Source organism: Oncorhynchus kisutch, linkage group LG6, assembly GCF_002021735.2.
Source record: "Oncorhynchus kisutch isolate 150728-3 linkage group LG6, Okis_V2, whole genome shotgun sequence".
Taxonomy (NCBI): domain Eukaryota; kingdom Metazoa; phylum Chordata; class Actinopteri; order Salmoniformes; family Salmonidae; genus Oncorhynchus; species Oncorhynchus kisutch.
In genome coordinates this window covers 32,982,955-33,006,165 of record NC_034179.2, presented here as the reverse complement: position 1 = coordinate 33,006,165, position 23,211 = coordinate 32,982,955, and the positions used below count along the sequence as shown (strand labels likewise).

Below are 23,211 nucleotides of genomic sequence, written 5' to 3'. Positions count from 1 at the left end.
GAATATGGATGAGCGATGGCCAAGCAGCATAGGCAAAATGCAGTAGATGGTATAGAATACAGTATATTCATATCAGATAAGGAATGTAGGATATGTAAACATTATTAAAGTGGGGCTTTTTAAAGTGACTAGTGATACCATTATTAAGTCAATTTATTAAAGTGGCCAGAGGTTTGAGTCTGTATGTTGGCAGCAGCCTCTATGTTAGTGATGACTGTTTAACATTCTGATGGCCTTGAGATAGAAGCTGTTTTTCAGTCTCTTGGTCCCAGCTTTGATGCACCTGTACTGACCTCGCCTTCTGGATGATAGCGGGATGAACAGGCAGTGGCTCAGGTGGTTCTTGTCCTTGATTATCTTTTTGGCCTGCCTGTGACATCGGGTGCTGTAGGTGTCCTGGAGGGCAGGAAGTTTGCCCCCGGTGAGGCGTTGTGGAGACCGCAACACCCTCTGGAGAGCCTTGCGGTTGCCATACCAGGTGGTGATACAGCCCGACAGGATGCTCTCGATTGTGCATCTGTAAAAGTTTGTGAGGGTTTTGGGTGACAAGCCAAATTTCTTCAGCCTCCTGGGGTTGAAGAGGCGCTGTTGCGCCTTCTTCACCATGCTGTCTGTGCGGGTGGACCATTTCAGTTTGTCTGTGAGGTGTAGGCCGATGAACTTAAAACCTCCCCCCTTCTCCACTACTGTCCCATCGATGTGGATAGTGGGGTGTTCCCTCTGCTGTTTCCTGAAGTCCACAATCATCTCCTTTGTTTTGTTGACGTTGAGTGAGAGGTTATTTTCCTGACACAACACTCTGAGGGCCCTGACCTCCTCCCTGTAGGCTGTCTCGTCGTTGTTGGTAATCAAGCCTACCACTGTAGTGTCGTCTGCAAACTTGATGATTGAGTTGGAAGCGTTTATGGCCACGCAGTCGTGGGTGAAGAGGGAGTACAGGAGAGGGCTGAGAATGCACCCTTGTGGGGCCCCAGTGTTGAGGATCAGTGAGGTGGAGATGTTGTTTCCTACCTTCACCACCTGGGGGCCGCCCGTCAGAAAGTCCAGGACCCAGTTGCACAGGGCGGGGTTGAGACCCATGGTCTCGAGCTTAATGACGAGTTTGGAGGGTACTATGGTGTTAAATGCTGAGCTGTAGTCAATGAACAGCATTTTAACATAGGTATTCCTCTTGTCCAGATGGGATAGGGCAGTGTGATGGCAATTGCATCGTCAGTGGACCTATTGGGGTGGTAAGCAAATTGGAGTGGGTCTGGGGTATCAGGTAGGGTGGAGGTGATATTATCCTTGACTAGTCTCTCAAAGCACTTCATGATTACAGAAGTGAGTGCAATGGGGCGATAGTCATTTAGCTCAGTTACCTTAGCTTTCTTGGGAACAGGAACAATGGTGGCCATCTTGAAGCATGTGGGGACAGCAGACTGGGAAAGGGATTGATTGAATATGTCCGTAAACACACCAGCCAGCTGGTCTGCGCATGCTCTGCAGACACGGCTAGGGATGCCATCTGGGCTGGCAGACTTGCGAGGGTTAACACGTTTAAATGTTTTACTCACGTTGGCCATGGAGAAGGAGAGCCCACAGGCTTTGGTAGTGGGGCATGTCAGTGGCACTGTATTGTCCACAAAGAGAGCAAAGAAGTTGTTTAGTTTGTCTGGGAGCAAGATGTCGATGTCTGTGACGGGGCTAGTTTTCTTTTCATAATCCGTGACTGACTGTAGACACTGCCTCATACGTCTCGTGTTTGAGCCGTTGAATTGCGACTCTATTTTGTCTCTACACTTTGCTTGTTTGATTGCCTTGCAGTGGGAATAACTGTACTGTTTGTATTCGGTCATGTTTCCAGTCGCCTTGCTTTCAGTTTTGGGCGAATGCTGCCATCCATCCACGGAAAATAGTCACAGTGGGTACGTCATCTCCGATGCACTTGCTAACAAACTCGCTCACCGAGTCAGCATATGCATCATCAATGTTATTGTCTGAGGCTATCCGGAACATACGCCAGTCTACGTGATCGAAGCAATCTTGAAGCGTGGAATACGATTGGTCAGACCAGCGTTGGATGGACCTGAGCATGGGCGTTTCTTGTTTTACTTTCTGTCTATAGGCTGGAAGCAACAAAATAGAGTCATGTTCAGGTTTGCAAAAGGCAAGGCGGGGTAGGGCTTTGTATACATTGCGGAAGTTAGAGTAGCAATGATCCGGAATGCTAACAGCTCGTGTCGCACTTTCGATATGCTGATAGAATTTAGAAAGTTCTGTTCGCAGGTTACCTTTGTTAAAATCCCCAGCTACAATAAATGCAGCCTCAGGATGTATGGTTTCCAGTTTACATAGGGAGGGGGGGGGTTGTTGTTACTATAATCGAAGAGAATTCTCTTGGAAGATAATGTGGTCGGCAATTGATTGTAAGGAATTCTAGGTCAGGTGAACAAAAGGACTTGAGTTCCTGTATTGTGATGACACCATGAGTCGTTAATCATAAGGCATACCCCCACCCCCACCCTTATTCTTACCAGAGAGATGTTTGTTTCTGTTGGTGCGATGCATGAAGAAACCAGGTGGCTGTACCAACTGACAACAGGGAATATTACAATCTCTGTCTCTCTGGAAGGCAACTCGTGCCCTAATTTCGTCCACCTTGATATTTACAGATTGGACATTGGCAAGTAATATGCTCGGAAGCGGTGGATGGTGTGCTCGCCTTCTGAATCTGACCACTAGGTCGCTCCGACTGCCTCTCCTGCGGCGACCGCGATATTTGGAGTCGGCCTCTGGGATAAGACCCCATGTCCAGGGTGGAGGTCCGAATAAAGGATTCACTTCGGGAAAGACGTATTCCTGGTCGTAATGTTGGTAAGTTGACATTGCTTTTTTTATCCAATAGTTCTTGTATGTTATAACACTTGAGATTTTCTGTGCTAACAATGTAAGAAATAATACATTAAAAAAAATATAAAAAAATGCATAGTTTCCTAAGGACCTGAAGTGAGGCTCCATCTTGTCGGCTCCATCTTGCACAGGCGCCATCTTGATCACATCTGTCACAGTCCATACCATCCACCATGTCATGCACTCATGTTATTGTGAAATCAAAATAAAAAGGTGAGAAGTGAGGAATGACTGAAACTGGACATAAAAGCAAGGCTTTCATCATGAATGCTACTTCTTTGGTGCATGCTACTTCTTTGGGGCAAGCAGGCTGCACAGAATAATTTCAGATGGCCTACATTGTGAAAAGACCGCTGCAGTCCAGGCATAGCTCTTGGTTCAGCTTCAGTACTTTTGTTTTTGTACCGTGAGGGCAGTTTTATTTACTTCACGGTGCCATAAACAATCTCCTCTGAGAGACAGCTATTTTCCATTGTTTTGGAGAAATGGTCGACTGGCTGAACACAAATTAGGATGTGGCCCAACTATCCAGTCAGGTTCCATCTGTAACTTGAAGTCAAGAAGCTTCATATTCTATTCATATCCATATCCACATCCTGACCATAGAAAGCCTTTATTTTCTATGGTAGAGTAGGTCAGGGTGTGACTAGGGGTGTTAATCTAGTTTATATTTTCTATGTTTGGGTTTTGGTATGATTCCCAATTAGAGGCAGCTGGCTATTGTTGTCTCTAATTGGGTATCATACTTAAAGTAGCATTTTTTCCACCTGTGGGTCATGGGATATTGTTGATGTTTGGAGTTAGTGCACATAGCACCTCAGTAGTCACGGTTTGTTCGTTTATTGTTTAAGGTTTTGTTTTGTTAAGTTTCACTAATAATAAAGTATGTGGAACTCATATCGCGCTGAGTCTTGGTCCGACCATTACTACGAACATCATGACACAGAGCTTGGATAAAAGTCCTGGTTTTCTGAATAGGCCTCATTTATATGTTGTAGGTCCAGGAGGAGAATTACATTAACATGGCTGAATTGGGAGCAACCACTAGATGCAGAAAATCTCATTCACATCCCTCATTTGTATGAATGTCACGTCAATCTCCAACCATGCAGTGGCATACAGTGACACAAAGTTTTATCATACACAATTAGAAACAGTATCATGAAAGCAAGGTGAATGAAGCCACTCTGAGCAGTTAAAAGCCCAGTGCAGGGGAAAAAAAGTGATTTTCCTGTGTTTTATATATATTTTCACACTATGAGGTTCGAATAATATTGTGAAAATACCGCCTGAAATTTCAGCCTGTTTTGGTTCGATGGAGTTTTGGCGGTAAATTAAATAATAGACCAATAGCACCTAGTTTTCAGTTTTCCCATTACCACTCCCAGACAGTCCTAGCAAAATTATTGCTTCAGAAACTGCTCTTTGCTTAGAAGCTATTTTTGTTTGTTTTCAATTAAAATTGTCAAAAATAAATCACAGTAAGGTACTTAATTGTTACCTAGAAATGATTTGATATTGCGATTAAAAAAGTCTGTATTGGACTTGTAAACTTCAACACGGTCAGACTGGGATATCTGTCTGTCAGTCCACAGACACCCACATCCCAAAGAGCCTAGTCCCCATTGGCAAGGCTCTCCATAACAGTGTGTGTTTATATGTGTATGTGTGAGCACGTGCGTGATCATGCGTGTGTGTGTGTGAATGTGTGTGTGTGTCAGAGATTAACCAACAGCCGACCTGCTTCTTTCTTTCTCAGTGCTCGCAGACTCAGGGCTCCTGCTTGTCACAATGCAGCCATTTCATGCCGTGTGAGGACTGAGCAGGTCTCTTTCCGCCCTGGGCTGGTCCCCACTGGCTGCAGAACAATACTGACACAACAACAGTGGAGCTCTCCACTGTGACCAGCTGCCAGACTTATTTTTTATTAGATTTCTACCTTTATTTAACCAGGAAAAGCCCATTGAGACCCAGAGTCTCTTTTTCAAGGGAGACCTGGCCAAGAAGGCAGCAACTATCAATATATTACAGAATTAAAACATATAAAAACATGATCCAGCTTTAAAAAAGCATTTACACTCTTCTGTAACAGTCTTTTATCAACATTTTAAATTAATTCAGTGGCACTAACATATCTAGATGAAGCATGGATTGTAGACTATTCCATGCCTCTGGTGCACAAGACGAGAAGGCAGTCTTGCCTAATACTGTAAATGTCCTGGGGACTTTAAGTAGCAACCACCTAGCAGACCGGGTATGGTAACTGCTGGTGGTGAAGGAGACCAGACTACAGAGATAAAAAGGGAGTTTACCCAAAAGGGCTTTGTAGATGAACACATACAAATGTAGCTTTCTGCGCATATAAGTTGAGGTCCAACCTACCATTTGGTACAAGGTGCAATGGTGGGTGAGTGACTTAGCATTTGTATTAAAGTGCAAGGATGCATGAGAAACAGAATCCAGTCTGAGGAGACTGAGGAGGCTGAATGCATATACAACAAGTCACCATAATCAATTACAGAGAGAAAAGTGGCCTGAACAAGATTCTTTCTAGCCATAAGCGGGATTGAAGCTTCATTAGGAAAATGAAAACCCAATATCATTTTAAGCTTTGTCACAAGATTATCCACATGAACTTTAAAGGACAACTTGTCATCCAACCAAATACCTAGGTATTTGTAGGATGACACTTTTTTATGGATAATATGACAATGCTCTTCTCTGGCTGAGTGCGAGCTCTGGTAAAGGTCATGAATTTAGTTTGTTGTACATACAAGACCAGTTTGAGAACATAAAGGAGGCCTGCAGTGACTGAAAAGCAGTCTGGAGCTCTTCAACAGCCAGAACCAGAGAAGGAGCACATGAGTATATGACTGTATCATCTGCATATAGATGTAACTTTGCTGGTTGCATCCCATTTCCAAATCATTAATACAAATTGAGAACAATACAGGAGCTAGAATGGAACCCTGGGGCACACCTCTATTAATCTCAAGAAAGCTAGACATGTGATTGTCCGCATATACACATTGTGTTCTGTCAGAAAGATAGTTCCTAAACCAATTTACTGCCCCTTCACTGAGACCAATGTTACTGAACGTGTTATGTTACTGAACAATGTTCACGGCCAACTAAATCAAATGCTTTTGATAAATCAAAGGCATTTGCTCTCCTCTCTCACACCACCTCAAGTCAGGGAGAATATTCTTCTCAGCCCTCTTCTCAGTGTTAGTAATTTATGCTTTGTGGGTAACTTCAGTAAGGAAGTGTTCTAATATAATTCACAGCTGAGTCAGGCTTAGTTTTGTCATGTCACACTCACTGGGTGAAATGTGTTTCTATTCATCAGACCAGAGGTACTGTGTTTGGCATTAAGGCTCAGGCATAAATCCTATGGAGTGTGATATCTTGGTCATGGGACTGTACTCTTGCCAAATTGAGCAGAGAACTGAAATAGGACAAGCAATAAGTGGTACTGATGAATCTTGAACAACAAAGGCAAAACTTTCTCAAGTTGTTATCCTCAAACACTCAAACTCTTTGTGGCACTCACTCCCTGGCAACTACTCTGTAAGGAACTCTAATGGGATGTGGCAGATGACTAAACAATTTATCCACCATCTTTGTTCACAGAGCATAACAAAAACATGGCACTGCCGCTGCCCCAAGCTGTGTCTGTGTAAACTGCATATCTAGCACGGGCCTTAGTGCTCAGCTCACTGAGCCAGACAGAGACATGGCAGGTCTCCATCATTCATGCACAGTGCATAACACTGGGACAGAGACAGATTTTGTTTTACAGGGACATTAATTCTACCTCAGCACAAACCTTTTGAATGTAACATTATGTATAAATAAAGACCTTCAGAACAATACGTTTTACTGTTACACTATTTCTGTGATCGATGCTGTTTTATCCATGCTACTTTATTTAGGCAAATCTGCTTCAAAGTTTTGAATAGAAAGCAGTGGTTAGAATTCCTTGGTAAAAAACATGTTTGATGTCTGATACTGAATGATATATCAGGAATATTTTACATGTAGGCCTATTTGCTTATCTCATTAACATGCGACGACCTTCACACAACCTCCTATTGAAGGTGAACTCACTTACCTGCAACACAGAGCAAAGCCACTTTGGAAACGCATTAAACTTCCACAAAGACATGATGCAATGTATGATTCTGGGTTTTACCTGTGAAGTGCGTTTATAACTTACTTGTATGAGCTGCCACCAGTAACTTCCTGTTTTAACTGCCTGTTTAGCGCATCTAGTGCCGCCCTGCCTCTGGCCCCTGCCGCGTCTTCTCGCTCCACTTTGATGTTAACTTTCTTTTCACCCTCCTTCTCTGCAGGTAGATTCTTTTTACTCCCTCCCAGGATTTCCTTTTCGTGCAATTTGTCAGCAATTTCGCATTTCTCTACACCGATGTCAACCTCCGCTTGTTTGGACCTATCCTGGACGCGATCATCGCCGATGGAGATGGATGGATTGGGTCTGGGAATCCAAGGATGGTCACTCCTTTTTGGAATGGGCCACGGCTGGAAATCCTTCTGATATTGTGTCTTGTTATTAAAAGGGATCTCGGGAGTGTGATATTCATTCTTAGGTTTACAAGATGGCTCAGGACGCACTTTCCAGTGCTTAAAGTCTTGCCGCATTACAGAACCACACGCGCGCTCCCCAGACGCAGCGATACCGGGGTTCGCACGAGCTGCTACCGCCTGGTCGCTGTGAATGGGTTGCGTTTCTATGGCGACTGCGCTCGTTTGTGCCTGGTTATGCGGCTGTTTTTGTTGGTGCTGCAGTTTAAGATGCTGCATCTCCGAAACATCGTACCTGGTGAAAACCAATGGAACAGAAATGTCCCCCTTGTCCAACTGGTTCCAGAAGCGGGCCATACAGCACGCCCTGGTGATGCAGGGCCACGCCATGATGTCGGTTATAAACTCAGCTCCTGCGCGCGATACAATTCTTCAAATGCCACGGATCCGAGCAGGGAAAATTACTGTCTCTCCTCGGCTCTTGATGGGCCCCGGTATCCTGCTAAAGAGGAACAAAATGTCCGAGTTATTGAATGGTGCAATCTCCGATGTTTAGCGATAATAGACGAATGATAAATCCATGATCCAAATATAAAGATGACTGTCTCGGATGTTTTCCTTTTGCGCTGCTCTCAGCTCTGCCCCGTCATGCACATTGCACTACGACAGGACACTGCAAGGGAAGTCTGCCCCGCCCACGCGCTAGCATCCCCCCATGACAGGATGGATGTTCAGAATTGAAGCAGAGAAATATCACCTGGCATCTTCATCATCACGCAATGTCTGCAGTGAGGAGAGACGTTTTGAAGCTTCAACCAATTCCATTCCATTATAGTTTTATGTTTCCATAGCAAATTACCAAGAATCTGCTAGTAGTAGGCTCATTCACGTAGGCTACAATTGAAGAAGGTAATTAAGCATGACAGGTTGATGATGTGCTTTAGCATATTAAATAGGGAATAAACTGAGCTGTTGTCCATACTGCAATTGGATGACATTTTTTTCTTTATTTATGTGTCATTGTATGGAGGCTTTGGAGTAACGTTTTACTTAATAATATGCTTTAATTCCAGTTTGGCCACATATTTATAACTGCATTCCCTTCTGCATTCCCTTCTCCATCTTCTTCTCCTTCTCCATAGGACTAAAATCAAATCAGACCTTATTTAAAGTGTGTTGGATTTGATTTAGTCCTATTCTTTAAATACGATTTTTGGTTGGGATAGAAATGTGAATCCAATATATAAATTATTAATGTGTAGACAAACTGGAATGGAAGACAGTCTAAGTCACTGGCACAGATGATGGAACTATCCAAGCAGAAGATAAATCTCCTTCAAATGTTGATATTTGGTTGCGTTGACAGGCAAACACAATTCAATATCCTTTTGAAACTAATTATGTTGGATTCCCATCTCCAAAAATAAGTTGAAGAATAGGATCAAGCAAGTGCCTCTGCTGGAACTGCATGACACAAGTAATTTCTACAACAATTCTTTACAGACAGATTATTTCACTTATAATTCACTATATCACAGTTCCAGTGGGTCAGAAGTGTACGTACACTAAGTTGACTGTGGCTTTAAACAGCTTGAAAAATTCCAGAAAATGATGTCATGGCTTTAGAAGCTTCTGATAGGCTGATTGATATAATTTGAGTCAATTGGAGGTGTACCTGTGGATGTATTTCAAGGCCTACCTTCAAACTCAGTGCCTCTTTGCTTGACATCATGGGAAAATCAAAAGAAATCAGCCAAGACCTCAGAATAAAAATTGTAGACCTCCACAAGTCTGGTTCATCCTTGGGAGCAATTTCCAAACGCCTGAAGGTACAACGTTCATCTATACAAACAATAGTATGCAAGTATAAACACCATGGGACCACACGGCCGTCTTACCGCTCAGGAAGAGTCGCATTCTGTCTCCTAGAGATGAACGTACTTTGGTGCGAAAAGTGCAAATCAATCCCAGAACAACAGCAAAGGACCTTATGAAGATGCTGGAGGAAACAGGTACAAAAGTATCTATATTCACAGTAAAACGAGTCCTGTATTGACATAACCTGAAAGGCCGCTCAACAAGGAAGAAGCCACTGCTCCAAAACCACCATTAAAAAGCCAGACTACGGTTTGCAACTGCACATGGGGACAAAGATCGTACTTTTTAGAGAAATGTCCTCTGGTCTGATGAAACAAAAATATAACTGTTTGGCCATAATGACCATCGTTATGTTTGGAGGAAAAAGGGGGAGGCTTGCAAGCCGAAGAACACCATCCCAACCCCGAAGCACGGGGGTGGCAGCATCATGTTGTGGGGGTGCTTTGCTGCAAGGTTAAAGCTTGGTCGTAAATGGGTCTTCCAAATGGACAATGACCCCAAGCATACCTCCAAAGTTGTGGCAAAATGGCTTAACGACAACAAAGTCAAGGTATTGGAGTGGCCATCACAAAGCCCTGACCTCAATCCTATAGAAAATGTGTTGTTAGAACTGAAAAAGCGTGTACGACCAAGGAAGCCTACAAACCTGACTCAGTTACACCAGCTCTGTCAGGAGGAATGGGCCAAAATTCACCCAACTTATTGTGGGAAGCTTTTGGATGGCTACCTGAAATGTTTGACCCAATTTAAACAATTTAAAGGCAATGCTACCAAACACTAATTGAGTGTATGTAAACGTCTGACCCACTGGGAATGTGGTGAAAGAAATAAAACTGAAATAAATCATTCTCTCTACTATTATTCTGAAAATTCTTAAAATAAAGTGTTGATCCTAAAACAACCATTTTTACTAGGATTAAATGTCAGGAATTGTGAAACTGAGTTTAAATGTATTTGGCTAAGGTTGTCACGAATATTACCGAAGGTGACTCCCCTTCTTGTTCGGGTGGCGCTCGGCGGTCGTCGCCGCCGGTCTACTAGCTATTGCCGATCCGTTGTTCTGTGTTCCTTTGGTTTTGTCTGATTGGTATCACTTGTTTCTTGTTTGGTTGTTAGGGGAGGGTTATATATAGTTTGTTCAGCCCGCTTCTGTTTCGTGCGGGCTTGTTAGTCTGTTTTGTTGTTTGAGTGTATTTTGTTTGTATTTGGGTTTCACGCTGTCCGTTTATATTTCTGATCATTTGTTTTTCTACTTTTGGTTCATGTTATGTTTCCGGGACATTAAAGCGTGTTTTTTCCCCACATCTTTTGCTCTCTGCGCCTGACTCCACACCTCCTCACTCATTTCTCGTAACAGAAGCCCGCACCACGATATGGAGTCAGCAGGAGCAGCGACCACTCCTCTTCCTACAATGGAGGAGAGAGTCCTTCATCACACGTCTATCCTCCATCGCCTAGGATCAGCCATGGATCAGATGATGGAGAGGATGGATCGAGTATAAGGCAGAAGAAGAGCGCTGACCGTCACCGCAGTGAGGCCCCCGTGTTTGCACCTGGGGACAGGGTCTGGCTCTCGACCCAAAACCTGCCCCTCCGATTGCCCTGCCGGAAGCTGGGTCCGCAGTGTATAGGGCCATTTAAAGTCCTGAGGAGAATAAACGAGGTTTCTTATCGATTATTACTTCCTTCGTATTATCGTATTAACCCCTCGTTTCATGTGTCTCTTCTCAGGCCGGTGATAGCTGGTCCCATGCAGGAAGGTGAGGTTCCGGAGGTTCCTCCGCCCCCTCTGGACATCGAGGGGTCCCCGTCGTACAAGATACGAGCTATTCTGGACTCGAGACGCCGGGTGAGGGGCTTGCAGTACCTCGTTGACTGGGAGGGGTACGGTCCGGAGGAGAGGTGCTGGGTTCCGGTGAGGGATATTCTAGATCCATCTATGTTGAGTGAGTTCCATCGCCTCCGTCCGGATCGCCCAGCGCCTCGGCCCCCGGGTCGCCCCCGGGGGGGGGGGGGGTACTGTCACGAATATTACCGAAGGTGACTCCCCTTCTTGTTCGGGTGGCGCTCGGCGGTCGTCGTCGCCGGTCTACTAGCTATCGCCGATCCGTTGTTCTGTGTTCCTTTGGTTTTGTCTGATTGGTATCACTTGTTTCTTGTTTGGTTGTTAGGGGAGGGTTATATATAGTTTGTTCAGCCCGCTTCTGTTTCGTGCGGGCTTGTTAGTCTGTTTTGTTGTTTGAGTGTATTTTGTTTGTATTTGGGTTTCACGCTGACCGTTTATATTTCTGATCATTTGTTTTTCTACTTTTGGTTCATGTTATGTTTCCGGGACATTAAAGCGTGTTTTTTCCCCACATCTTTTGCTCTCTGCGCCTGACTCCACACCTCCTCACTCATTTCTCGTAACAAAGGTGTATGTTAACTTCCGATTTCAACTGTACATATCCTTTAAATTGTGTTGTCAACCAAACACAATTCAATATTACTTTTTTAATACAGTGAATGGCCTAAAGTTAAGGCTATCTTACAAACTAATGTAACATTCAACCTCAAAATGAGTAACTCACCCATAGCCACATTTTGAGGTTACTGTAACTATAAACGTATTCTTATAATCATATAAAGCATGCATATTCAAGATAGCATGCATAGGTCATCTTAGGTCGGTGGAGATCTTCACAATTGCTTTAATTATCTGCGGAAATCTTGAACGGCATTCATCACTTGTGCCGTACACTTTTAATGTAGTCTCAACTGCAATCCAGGTCATATGGTTGTGCTATTAGGTGAAGCACAGTGATAACACAATCTGTTCTATAAATATACAAAATATCTGACATTGTATTCCCATTTGAACTTTGCTGTGCTTTTAAATGGTTGAAAGTACAGTGATAGACATTTGGGTAACATCTAAACCAAAAATCAGACATTATTTTTCCGTTGGAATTTGGTTATACTTTTAGATTGTTGAAAGCATAGTGATAATGCATTGGAAATTCAACTCACTTTTGTCTTTTGTTTAAGTTAGTGAATATTGGTTGTAATCTCATTGATCAATGTCTCAACCAAATATTAAACAATTATCCGTGTTGAAATTACGTGGTGTGCCCAGTGGGTTATTTGCACCAAATTGCTGGTGAGAGCATAAAAATAAGGAATGGTATTCACAGGAATAGTTATCAGTGACATCAAATATATTCCCTCAAAGTTATGATATGTCAGATTTTCTTCTGTTTATGGTGTAATAGATAGCCACCCATTAATCAACATGATGTGAAAATGGAAAAGTCACAATCAATAATTAATCATATAAACCACCGAAAAGAAAGATTGATAGCACAGGGCTAATCTCTCTTTAGGGTGGCTGCTAGCCTAGCAGTTAAAAGCGTTGGACAGTAACCAAAAAGTCGCTGGTTTGAATCCCCACACCTACTAAGTGAAAAATCTGTCTGTGCCCTTGAGCAAGGCACTTAACTCTAATTGCTCCTGTAAGATGTTCTGGATAAGAGTGTCTGCTAAGTGACTAAAATGTGAATCAACTGCTCAAATCCCTTTTTATAAGCACCTGGATAAAACGTATTGGGGCCGAGCACTGATTGGTGAACAGCAGAATATCAAGAGGTTCAATCACCAGAAGACAAAAACACTTAATGGAAAACTAATTTAGATATTGATTGGCTACAGGCTGTCAAAGTATGCAGTATCTATAAGTACACTGGCTCATTTCACACTATTGTTGCTGACAGCTCACTGTACAATAACTTTACTTTGTTTATTGTTCAAAGTGAAGGGCATTTATAGCTGCTCAGTAACAGCAAGATCAAAGTTCTTGAAGCTATAGATATGGGTTGAGTAATCAACCCATTCATTAAAAGGAGTACAGAGATAAAACGATAGGAAGACTAAAGAAAGAGGGAGAGAGGCAGACTTTGGACTCTCTTTGCTCACTCCTCTCCTGGGTGTACTAGTCCCAGACCTCACCCTTCCATCTGCCTGCACTGCCTAGCTCTCGGCTCTCTCCAGTTCCTCACCATGAAGATCCAATTTGCCCCTACTGACTTGCCCCTAACCAGGAGACTGCAGATGGCCTCAGTGCTGCAGTGGGTCTTTTCCTTTCTGGGCCTGGGTGAGTGTCTGTGTCTCTGCTCTGTTTGTCCTGACCTGTCTATGTGTGTTTGTGTGCTGTGCAACGGTGTTAGTCTTTCTTCCTCATTGTGTAACAAGTGGGGAGGCTCGTTTACAGTTTTGTTTATTTAATGGGTTGTTCGGTGTGGAGAAGCTGAAATCAAATTCTATGAGAGTTGCCAGGCAGGCTCACTGCTGGCTGACTTCCATGAGTCCATGGAGTTGTGCCTGAAACGGACCAAAGAAAGTGCATGCAGAAGACACTGCCTTAAGTTACTCTTTACTAACTCTTACATAACATGTGTTCGACAGTGGAGACACCTCCACGGTCTTCCGTGCATGATATCATGCCAGTGTGTGTCACAATAGATTTGTCCATTAGGCCATTCACACTTTTTATTCTCCCATAGAGGGATTGGATACATCAGTGGATACATCAGTGTTACCTAGTGGACAAGAGGGAACTCACTGCCTGGTGTTGGTTTTTCATGACCAAGAAACTCTGGGTCCTAGTTATTGGTTAATCTGTTCAAGTCACGTGGTCAAACTCATGGCTTGAGTTGTAGTACAATTCTTGGTTAGCATAGAAGGTTTCTCTCTCTCTACCCCTGCCTAGCTTTTTCTCTCTTCCATGTCCCTCTGCTGCTCAGTACGTCAGCAGGTTAAGTTGTAACCTAATAGTGCAGTGCCCTTCACCTCATAAAGCTGCAACTCAACCTCAAGTCACCCCAACTTATAGACTTCCACTGTTTTCTCATACAAACGACCAAATCATGTATTCAATTTCTGTGAAATAGATTTTTAACACTAATATTCCCAGTTGACTAATGTTTATGTGTGTGTCTGTCTGTCTGTCGGTCTGTCTCTCTGCATTGGTCGTCTTACTCCAGCGCCATGCTGCATCATGATGTTCTTTGTGTTGATGTTCACACGGTTCTGGCTGATCAGCGTGCTGTATGCCTGTTGGTTTTTCGTCGACTGGGAAACGCCGTCTAAGGGGGGCCGCAGGTTCCACTTCCTGTGCCACCTACGTGTCTGGGACTACATGAGGGACTACTTCCCTGTCAAGGTGGGATGACTTTACTGACTTTACAGATTTGACTGATTTTACTGCGAGCTGCTGATGACAATACTTAGTCAGAACTGTAGTGTAGAGTTGTCATCTTTTTAATGTTCAGTTGAGAATACATGTTTAATAGAAATACAGACAATTCTCATACATTCTCTGTGGGAGTGCATATACTATGGAGATGTAACGTCCTTTATTCAATTTATTGGTTAGAGGTCAGGCAGTATCTCCCAACATCTCTTGCTACCAGTAAACTCTATCATCCTCATCTCAAATCCCCCCTGTGTTATTTTCACTGGAGGCTAGAGTGGATGAGGCCAGCGATCTGGCAGTGGCTCCTCAGCCCTTATCTCTATACAGGAGAAGGCAGGGCCCAGCCAGACAGTGCAACTGATAATGCCAATTATAGAATGAGGTCTCTTGTTGTGTGGAGGTATGTATGCTCCCTCCTCATGATAGCCACATCCTCCTGCTGCCCATTCTGATCCCACTGTAATTGGCTCATTTGCTGTCAGATCTCATTCTTTGTCAGGTCTCAGCTTAGGAGTGATGCCAGAAAAATACATATAAGTGTTTGTGTGTATTATTTGGGGGGCTTATCAATAAAAGAGCAGGGCTCAGGTCAGTGCATGTTTTTTGACACGAGGGAGGGATGGGCCCTTCCACAGCTGTTGCTAGTTGATGTCTCCATCTAGTGATGGAATAGGGATTGTGCATAGAGAGACAAGTTCTGCTGAGAGATATGTTGGAATTTATTTGATCATCAATGGTCTTATCCTAAGAACTGTCTCTGCTGAGATGGGTCCACGCTCTTGCCCTTGGTCAGAATTTGCACTTTGTTCTGTACTAATAAGCACTGATAAGCATGTGAACATCAACAACAAAATGGCTCAGCAGTGTATTTCTCCTTCCAGTTACAATGCAGAACGTTGTTATCTACAATAAATTATTTCAAATTTTCAATCGGGTCACATGAGTAATTATAAATTCTTTGCCATTGTTAAAACCATGATTGTTGTTCTGACAGTAATAAAAATGGAGCCGACAGTTCTCCCATGCTTCTAGCTCTTAGAAAACTTTGCAGTATTTGGTGTTTTTGTGTTACTTTGTTAGCGCTAGAAACACAAGCATTTCGCAACAACCCGCAATGACATCTGCTAAACACGTGTATGTGACAAATTTGATTTGATATAGACCTATTTTTTCGCTTGAAGTGAGTGACAGTGTCTCTTTTTTTAAAGCTTCTTTTGATCATCGTAATCAAAGATAAAATTGGTATTTTCAGATGACCTAGAAATTAGCCTCAGATAAATGTAGTGTTTATCTTATTCAGAGATGTGTTTAAATCTCCAAGGACAGTCTACGTGGGACATACCAATGTAAACCTTAACAATGTTTATACCACACCTAGAGACCACTTTTGGTGGTCAAATGGCCACTGGATTGATGCAAATAATCATGATATCATTCTGACAGGTAGGCATAGGCTAGTTTGTAGCTAGTTAACATTTCATTGAGAAGGTTATTGGGAAAGCCTTTCCATCTACCAGAAGACGGCTAGGATTGCTATATTTTTCTTGTTCTTTAAATTGTTTGAAACCTGGACTTTTTTCTTTATATTATGAGGCATGTCTTAACTTGCTTCAAAGTAGCCTATAGAGGCTATTACTTTATAAAGACTTCCTCGGATGCGTTCTATTGGTTTTCTGTCAACTTTCTTTCACTGTCTAGCAGCCAAAGGCATTATCCTATTATCCTAGTCATATTAGCAACCCATGATAGTTCTTGCATCTTTAGATCTTCCCTCTTTCTATATTTCTAACAATATTTCCATCTTTGTCCATGAAACCGTTTGCATGTGTGGTGCACATTTTAGAATGGTGTTTTCCCGGCAAATTGCTTTTTGGAATATTTGCATGTAGGCCTACCGCCGTGTGCACATTGCTGTGCCTAAAATGTAAAGAAATGTATAGTTTATCAACATTTAAAGCTAAACATTCTGATCTGTTCCATCAACCTTGTTAATTTATATGGCATATGCCTCCACTACACTACTATGCATCATGGGGATTAAGAAGTGAGTATACGCAATGCACGCAGAAAAAAATAAGTGGGTTTATGACGTAAACTTGCGTATACCCTCCACTACACCGCTGAGAAAAACTGTATTAGAGAGAGTAATGTCTCCCTCAAGCAAAACATGAATTGGTTCTGAATGCCACATGGTGAATTTACACAGATCGATTCCACACGGGAATTTACAGTCAACGAGCATCATCGTCGTTAGTTCATATGGACTTTCCTTCATTTCTCAAGGAAAGATACAGTACATTAAACACAACCAGATACCAAGTACCAAACAAAGATCACTTCTTCAAACCTGGAATGTAATTTCCCCTGTATTATGCCCTAAATGCCAACGGAGCATCTGACTTCATGCATTATTAAGCCTGGAATAAAGAGCAAATGTTAGTCTGAACAGAGCAGTGTCCTTCAGAGGGTGTCATCGGTTTCACTGAGGTCTGGTTCTCCACTACCATCCCTAATGACAGCGTCATTTCCTCCGCCTGCACCCCGACATGCAAACTGAAAACAAGTGACTATAGTTTATAGACACAGACTCCTCTCATCACTTTGAATTTGGAGAATGTATACACTTTTTGTCATGTTTGAACCCAACTCCAAGCCAAGATCCAACAACATGCCTAAAACCTCTGCTGAGTTCAAATGGTAGAGTTAAATATAATGTAGGTTACTGTATATCAAGCATGAGTGGGAGATTATGTGAAAAATAGGTTCACTGTATCAGCGGGCATAGGAGTGGGCACCCATTTTGATTGTAAACATGGAGGAACAAGAGCTGATAAAAATAGAGGCTGTCTCCAGTACAGACCAAAATAATAATTGGCCAGTGTTCTCTCTCTATGGCAACCAATGACTAGTGCTCCATTCTCACTCATGCGACCTCTTTGTTGGCCAATAAGCCAAACTCGGATCAAGCTTCATTCCCCAATATACATTCAGTACACTCCCAAACATGCATTCCCCACGCTGAGATATTGGGGTCAGCCATATACCTCCAGACATCAGAGGACTGCATGGCCCCAGACAACAGAATCAGAAATATTATTGGCATATTTAGTCTTAGAGCTTGACTAATTCTGTAATCTGTTTTTGGAAACAGCAAAATCTCATGATTAGACAGAGGACTACAGACAAACAAGAGAAGGAACGAGAAGGTCAAACGGGTTATTACCAATTGGTGGTTCATCCTTGAATGAATCATCTCAATCCATTAAGTCAATGCATCCCACCCAAAGCCTGCTTAGTGTTTACTATGACTACCCTCGTTTTGCTAGTGAGAGGTTAGCGTAGCCCTATAACTAATAGGTGGGGACTTGATTATTGGAGCTCATTGGCCTTGCACTGCTAATCTCAAACACTGAGGTCTATACAAAGTGTTTTTAGCAGCTTTGGTTTGACGTGTATGGGCATAACATTCCCGGCACATGGCTAGCTAACAAGAAACTTTGCCCCCATCCAGAACCTGTGACCATCCTATCAAGGGAGACAACAGGCATGATCCTTCCTCCTGTTTATCTCCTATCTGCCCGTGCAAAGAGACATGCGACACTGGTTAATACTGGTTAGAGGCAGGATAGTCTCTACTCACAGCCCCTGTGAAGTCAGGCGAACAACAACTAGAACACACAGGTGACACGTGATGAAGATACACATTTTTATTTTTATTTTTTTATTTTACCTTTATTTAACCAGGTAGGCAAGTTGAGAACAAGTTCTCATTTACAATTGCGACCTGGCCAAGATAAAGCAAAGCAGTTCGACAGATAAAACGACACAGAGTTACACATGGAGTAAAAACAAACATACAGTCAATAATGCAGTATAAACAAGTCTATATACAATGTGAGCAAATGAGGTGAGAAGGGAGGTAAAGGCAAAAAAGGCCATGATGGCAAAGTAAATACAATATAGCAAGTAAAATACTGGAATGGTAGTTTTGCAATGGAAGAATGTGCAAAGTAGAAATAAAAAATAATGGGGTGCAAAGGAGCAAAATAAATAAATTAATTAAAATTAAATACAGTTGGGAAAGAGGTAGTTGTTTGGGCTAAATTATAGGTGGGCTATGTACAGATGCAGTAATCTGTGAGCTGCTCTGACAGTTGGTGCTTAAAGCTAGTGAGGGAGATAAGTGTTTCCAGTTTCAGAGATTTTTGTAGTTCGTTCCAGTCATTGGCAGCAGAGAACTGGAAGGAGAGGCGGCCAAAGAAATAATTGGTTTTGGGGGTGACTAGAGAGATATACCTGCTGGAGCGTGTGCTACAGGTGGGAGATGCTATGGTGACCAGCGAGCTGAGATAAGGGGGGACTTTACCTAGCAGGGTCTTGTAGATGACATGGAGCCAGTGGGTTTGGCGACGAGTATGAAGCGAGGGCCAGCCAACGAGAGCGTACAGGTCGCAATGGTGGGTAGTATATGGGGCTTTGGTGATAAAACGGATTGCACTGTGATAGACTGCATCCAATTTGTTGAGTAGCGTATTGGAGGCTATTTTGTAAATGACATCGCCAAAGTCGAGGATTGGTAGGATGGTCAGTTTTACAAGGGTATGTTTGGCAGCATGAGTGAAGGATGCTTTGTTGCGAAATAGGAAGCCAATTCTAGATTTAACTTTGGATTGGAGATGTTTGATATGGGTCTGGAAGGAGAGTTTACAGTCTAACCAGACACCTAAGTATTTGTAGTTGTCCACGTATTCTAAGTCAGAGCCGTCCAGAGTAGTGATGTTGGACAGGCGGGTAGGTGCAGGTAGCGATCGGTTGAAGAGCATGCATTTAGTTTTACTTGTATTTAAGAGCAATTGGAGGCCACGGAAGGAGAGTTGTATGGCATTGAAGCTTGCCTGGAGGGTTGTTAACACAGTGTCCAAAGAAGGGCCGGAAGTATACAGAATGGTGTCGTCTGCGTAGAGGTGGATCAGGGACTCACCAGCAGCTAGAGCGACCTCATTGATGTATACAGAGAAGAGAGTCGGTCCAAGAATTGAACCCTGTGGCACCCCCATAGAGACTGCCAGAGGTCCGGACAGCAGACCCTCCGATTTGACACACTGAACTCTATCAGAGAAGTAGTTGGTGAACCAGGCGAGGCAATCATTTGAGATGAACATGACATGAAGATATAGGCCAAATACCTGGAAGTCAATTCATAGGCTTCCTAGAGAGTATGGCATTCAATATATCTTTGAAACGTTTCAGAAAATCTCTCACAAAGATTCAGATTTAGAAATGAATGTGATGCACCCGGTTTACTGTATAGTATATAATTACATATCTATTATGACTATTGAATTCACAAGTGAAACCCCTGTGTGTTGCAGCTGGTGAAGACAGCAGACTTGGACCCCGGGAAGAACTACATCCTTGGTTTCCATCCCCATGGGGTGCTGGTGGCTGGAGCCTTCATTAACTTCTGTACGTACGCTACAGGTTTCAGGAAGCTGTTCCCTGGCCTTGACAGCTTCCTGCTGATGCTGCCTCTCTGGTTCAGAGCCCCCTTTTTCAGAGACTACATCATGATGGCAGGTTAGTGGGGTTGGGGTTAGGTCAAGGCCGGGTTACTGTGAAACACTTTGACATACAGTATACAAAACATTAAGAACTCTTTCCATGACATAGACTGACCAGGTGAATCCAAGTGAAAAGCTATCATCCCTTATTGATGTCACTTGTTAAATCAACTTGAATCAGTGTAGATGAAGGGGAGGAGAGTAGTTAAAGAAGGATTTTTAAAGCCTATAGACAATTGAGACATGGATTTTGTATGTGTGCCATTCAGAGGGTGTCCCGAATGTTTGGTATGCTCAATGTATGTTGCTGTAAAGACGATGGTAATATAAATACATCGGATTCACTAGTTGATTGATTGGGGACAACCAGCATGATGCAAATTAACATCTTTGTGTTTGATCATCGTTCGACAGTGAAGAATAGTGTACCAAATTTCCCCCCCACTGTTACGAACACCTGACCTGTGTGGCTAATGTATTTCCCAGGTCTAATTCCCTCGGACAAGGAGAGTGCCAGCTATCTGTTACGTCGACAGGGAGGTGGGAATGCCGTTGTTATAGCAGTGGGAGGAGCCCCCGAGGCCCTGGACGCACGCCCTGGCGCTTTCAACATTCTCTTGGCCAATAAGAAAGGTTTCGTCAAACTGGCAATGGAACATGGGTAAGACCAGTGCCAGAGGGGGAGAAGGACATTTTATTATCTTTGTCTCTGATGAAATCTTGTAACTATTCTCATGGTTGCACAAGGGACTTCAATTGTATCAATCACTTCATCATAGTTTGATATGAATATGTACAGTGTGTACTTGTGGGCAGCTTCCTGAAATAGTGACTTGTGTAAGCCCTTTGGGAATTTCTATTGGCCGCGTGCAAGCACTGTATGACATGCAGAGGGACGAGTCAAGTGACACCAGTGTTACACAATTCAGTTTTCCCTTGACTTTGCTGGTTATACAGCAAGTCCAGCTACAGTCGCTCACAACCTATTTTGTGGGATACACAAAGCTTGCTCAAATCACGTGTTTTACATGACTGCTTGTGAATTTCAATAGTAGAGTAGTTTAGGAATAACTTCAACACCTAGTAGTGAAATGGAAACTGCATGGGTCTGCGTTCTACAAATATACTGTACCTTGCAAACTCAGAGATGACCGTAACAAAACTCCTGTCTCAACTCACCTCTTCCACCCCTCTCCGCACCGCTCCCCTCCTCCTCTCCTCCACCCATTCCCTCCGTAGTGCCCATCTGGTGCCAGTCTTCTCCTTTGGAGAGAACGAGTTGTTTGACCAGGTGGGGAACCCTCGAGGCACCTGTCTCCGCTGGATTCAGGACAAGCTGCAGAGCATCATGGGTATCTCTCTGCCCCTCTTCCATGCGCGGGGCATCTTCCAGTACAGCTTTGGTATCATACCCTATAGGAAGCCCATCAACACTGTGGGTGAGTCACTGTCTGATCTTCACTGTCACTCTGAATTACTGCCTAGGACAATGTTCCAATTTCATACTTAAGTAGACCAGATAACTCTAAGCAAGGTTTTAGAAATGTTGGGCCTTGCCAGTTGAAGCCAGAGGGGTTATCAGTAGCTGTTCACTATATCTACCCAATTTATTTATCCTTTTCTCTAGCTTAAAAGGCACTATGTTGCAAAGGCAATTGTTGTTTTTGGCAGTAAACCATCTGGCAGAGAGGGACACATTTGCCCATTGGATATATTTGACTTGCTAGATAGTTTGATTGCATCAGTTGGCTGCAACCTCTCAGCAACAGTGGCTGGCACTGTGTACATCTATTTGGCAATCCCAACTTGAAAATGCCATCATATGTGAAACAAATACCTTCAATAAAAATCATATCCAAAAAGCAAATACATTTTTGCGCGTTATGCACTACTACAGTAACCTATATTTGAATGTGATGTCATCATGCATACCCTTTGACCTTTCCACAGTGGGACGGCCAATCAGAGTGGAGAAGAATGAAAAGCCCACAGAGGAAGAGCTGGATGCCCTCCATCAGCTCTACACAGAAGAACTCAGCCAGCTGTTTGAGGAGCACAAGGGCAAGTACGGAGTGCCAGAGAACCAACACCTTAGCTTCGTCTGAGCAGAACTCACAACCAGGAGTGAGAGAGAGAGAGAGGGTAAAGGGAGAGAAAAGAGAGGGGAGGAGAAGGAGAGGAAAGAGAGGGGAGAGAGGCTTCCAAACCACCTTTGGCGTTGCACCACCAAATCCTCTCACTTGACTTTCCTCAAACAGATAAACCTTTACTGCCATAACCAACTGAAGGATCCAGACCAAACTAAAGAAGACAAGCAAACCAATGAATTGATATGGACATTCTTAGCCAAGATATGGAAAAATCTTTGCCTTCATGCAAACCACTGTATTGAATATGTGCCCATCCCGCACTTATTTACTTATTTCGCATCTTAATAAAAATGTAATGTCTGCAAATATTTTACAAAATAAAAATGTTTTTTTTAAATATAAAATGTACACTGATAAAGTGCTCAATATGTCAAATTCTTTCAGATGGTAGCCTACTTGCATATTCCATTCCTCAGGACATAGTAACAGGGGGACACTGGGGACTAGTATAATTATCCGAGATCCACACTTCACTTCTGTCAAGAGGATTTGAAGTGACATCTGTCAGGGAGATTTGAGACTTGTGTAAGTGTTATTTCCATGTAAAAGGACCCATGAGCACCAACATGTGCAGTTTATAGGAGGAGCATGTCAAACAAAAGCGAAGAGACATTACTTATTTTAAATTTTATTTCACCTTTATTTAACCAGGTAGGCTAGTTGAGAACAAGTTCACATTTACAACTGCGACCTGGTCAAGATAAAGCAAAGCAGTTCGACGCATACAAAGTTACACATGGAATAAAACACAGTCAATAATACAGTAGAAAGTCTATATACAGCATGTGCAAATGATGTAAGATAAGGGAGGTAAGGCAATAAATAGGCCATGGTGGCAAAGTAATTACAATTTAGCAATTAAACACTGGAGTGATAGATATGCAAGTAGAGATACTGGGGTGGAAAGGAGCAAGATAAATAAATACAGTATGGGGATGAGGTAGTTGGATGGGCT

At 43.0% G+C, this 23,211-nt stretch overlaps 2 protein-coding genes across 3 annotated transcripts in view; one reads left to right on the top strand and one right to left on the bottom strand.

The window, feature by feature from the left end:
- LOC109892725 (microtubule-associated protein 6) overlaps window positions 1-8,214 on the bottom strand; it is a 32,644-nt gene extending 24,430 nt beyond the window's left edge. The window contains exon 1 of one of the 2 annotated variants that reach the window (XM_020485463.2): window positions 7,112-8,214. In XM_020485463.2, the coding sequence (XP_020341052.1) occupies window positions 7,112-7,827 (716 nt within the window). In that variant the 5' untranslated portion in view covers window positions 7,828-8,214. The remainder of the gene's footprint in view (window positions 1-7,111) is intronic. The other variant, XM_020485464.2, reaches the window with a different exon arrangement.
- Window positions 8,215-13,252: 5,038 nt separating this feature from the next.
- Window positions 13,253-22,614, top strand: LOC109892124 (2-acylglycerol O-acyltransferase 2-A). Its single transcript, XM_020484545.2, has 6 exons — window positions 13,253-13,444; window positions 14,334-14,512; window positions 19,918-20,122; window positions 20,593-20,767; window positions 21,346-21,545; window positions 22,057-22,614. The coding sequence occupies exons 1-6, from the start codon at window positions 13,351-13,353 to the stop codon at window positions 22,209-22,211; spliced, it is 1,008 nt and encodes a 335-aa protein (XP_020340134.1). The 5' UTR covers window positions 13,253-13,350; the 3' UTR covers window positions 22,212-22,614.
- The last annotated feature ends 597 nt before the right edge of the window (window positions 22,615-23,211 follow it).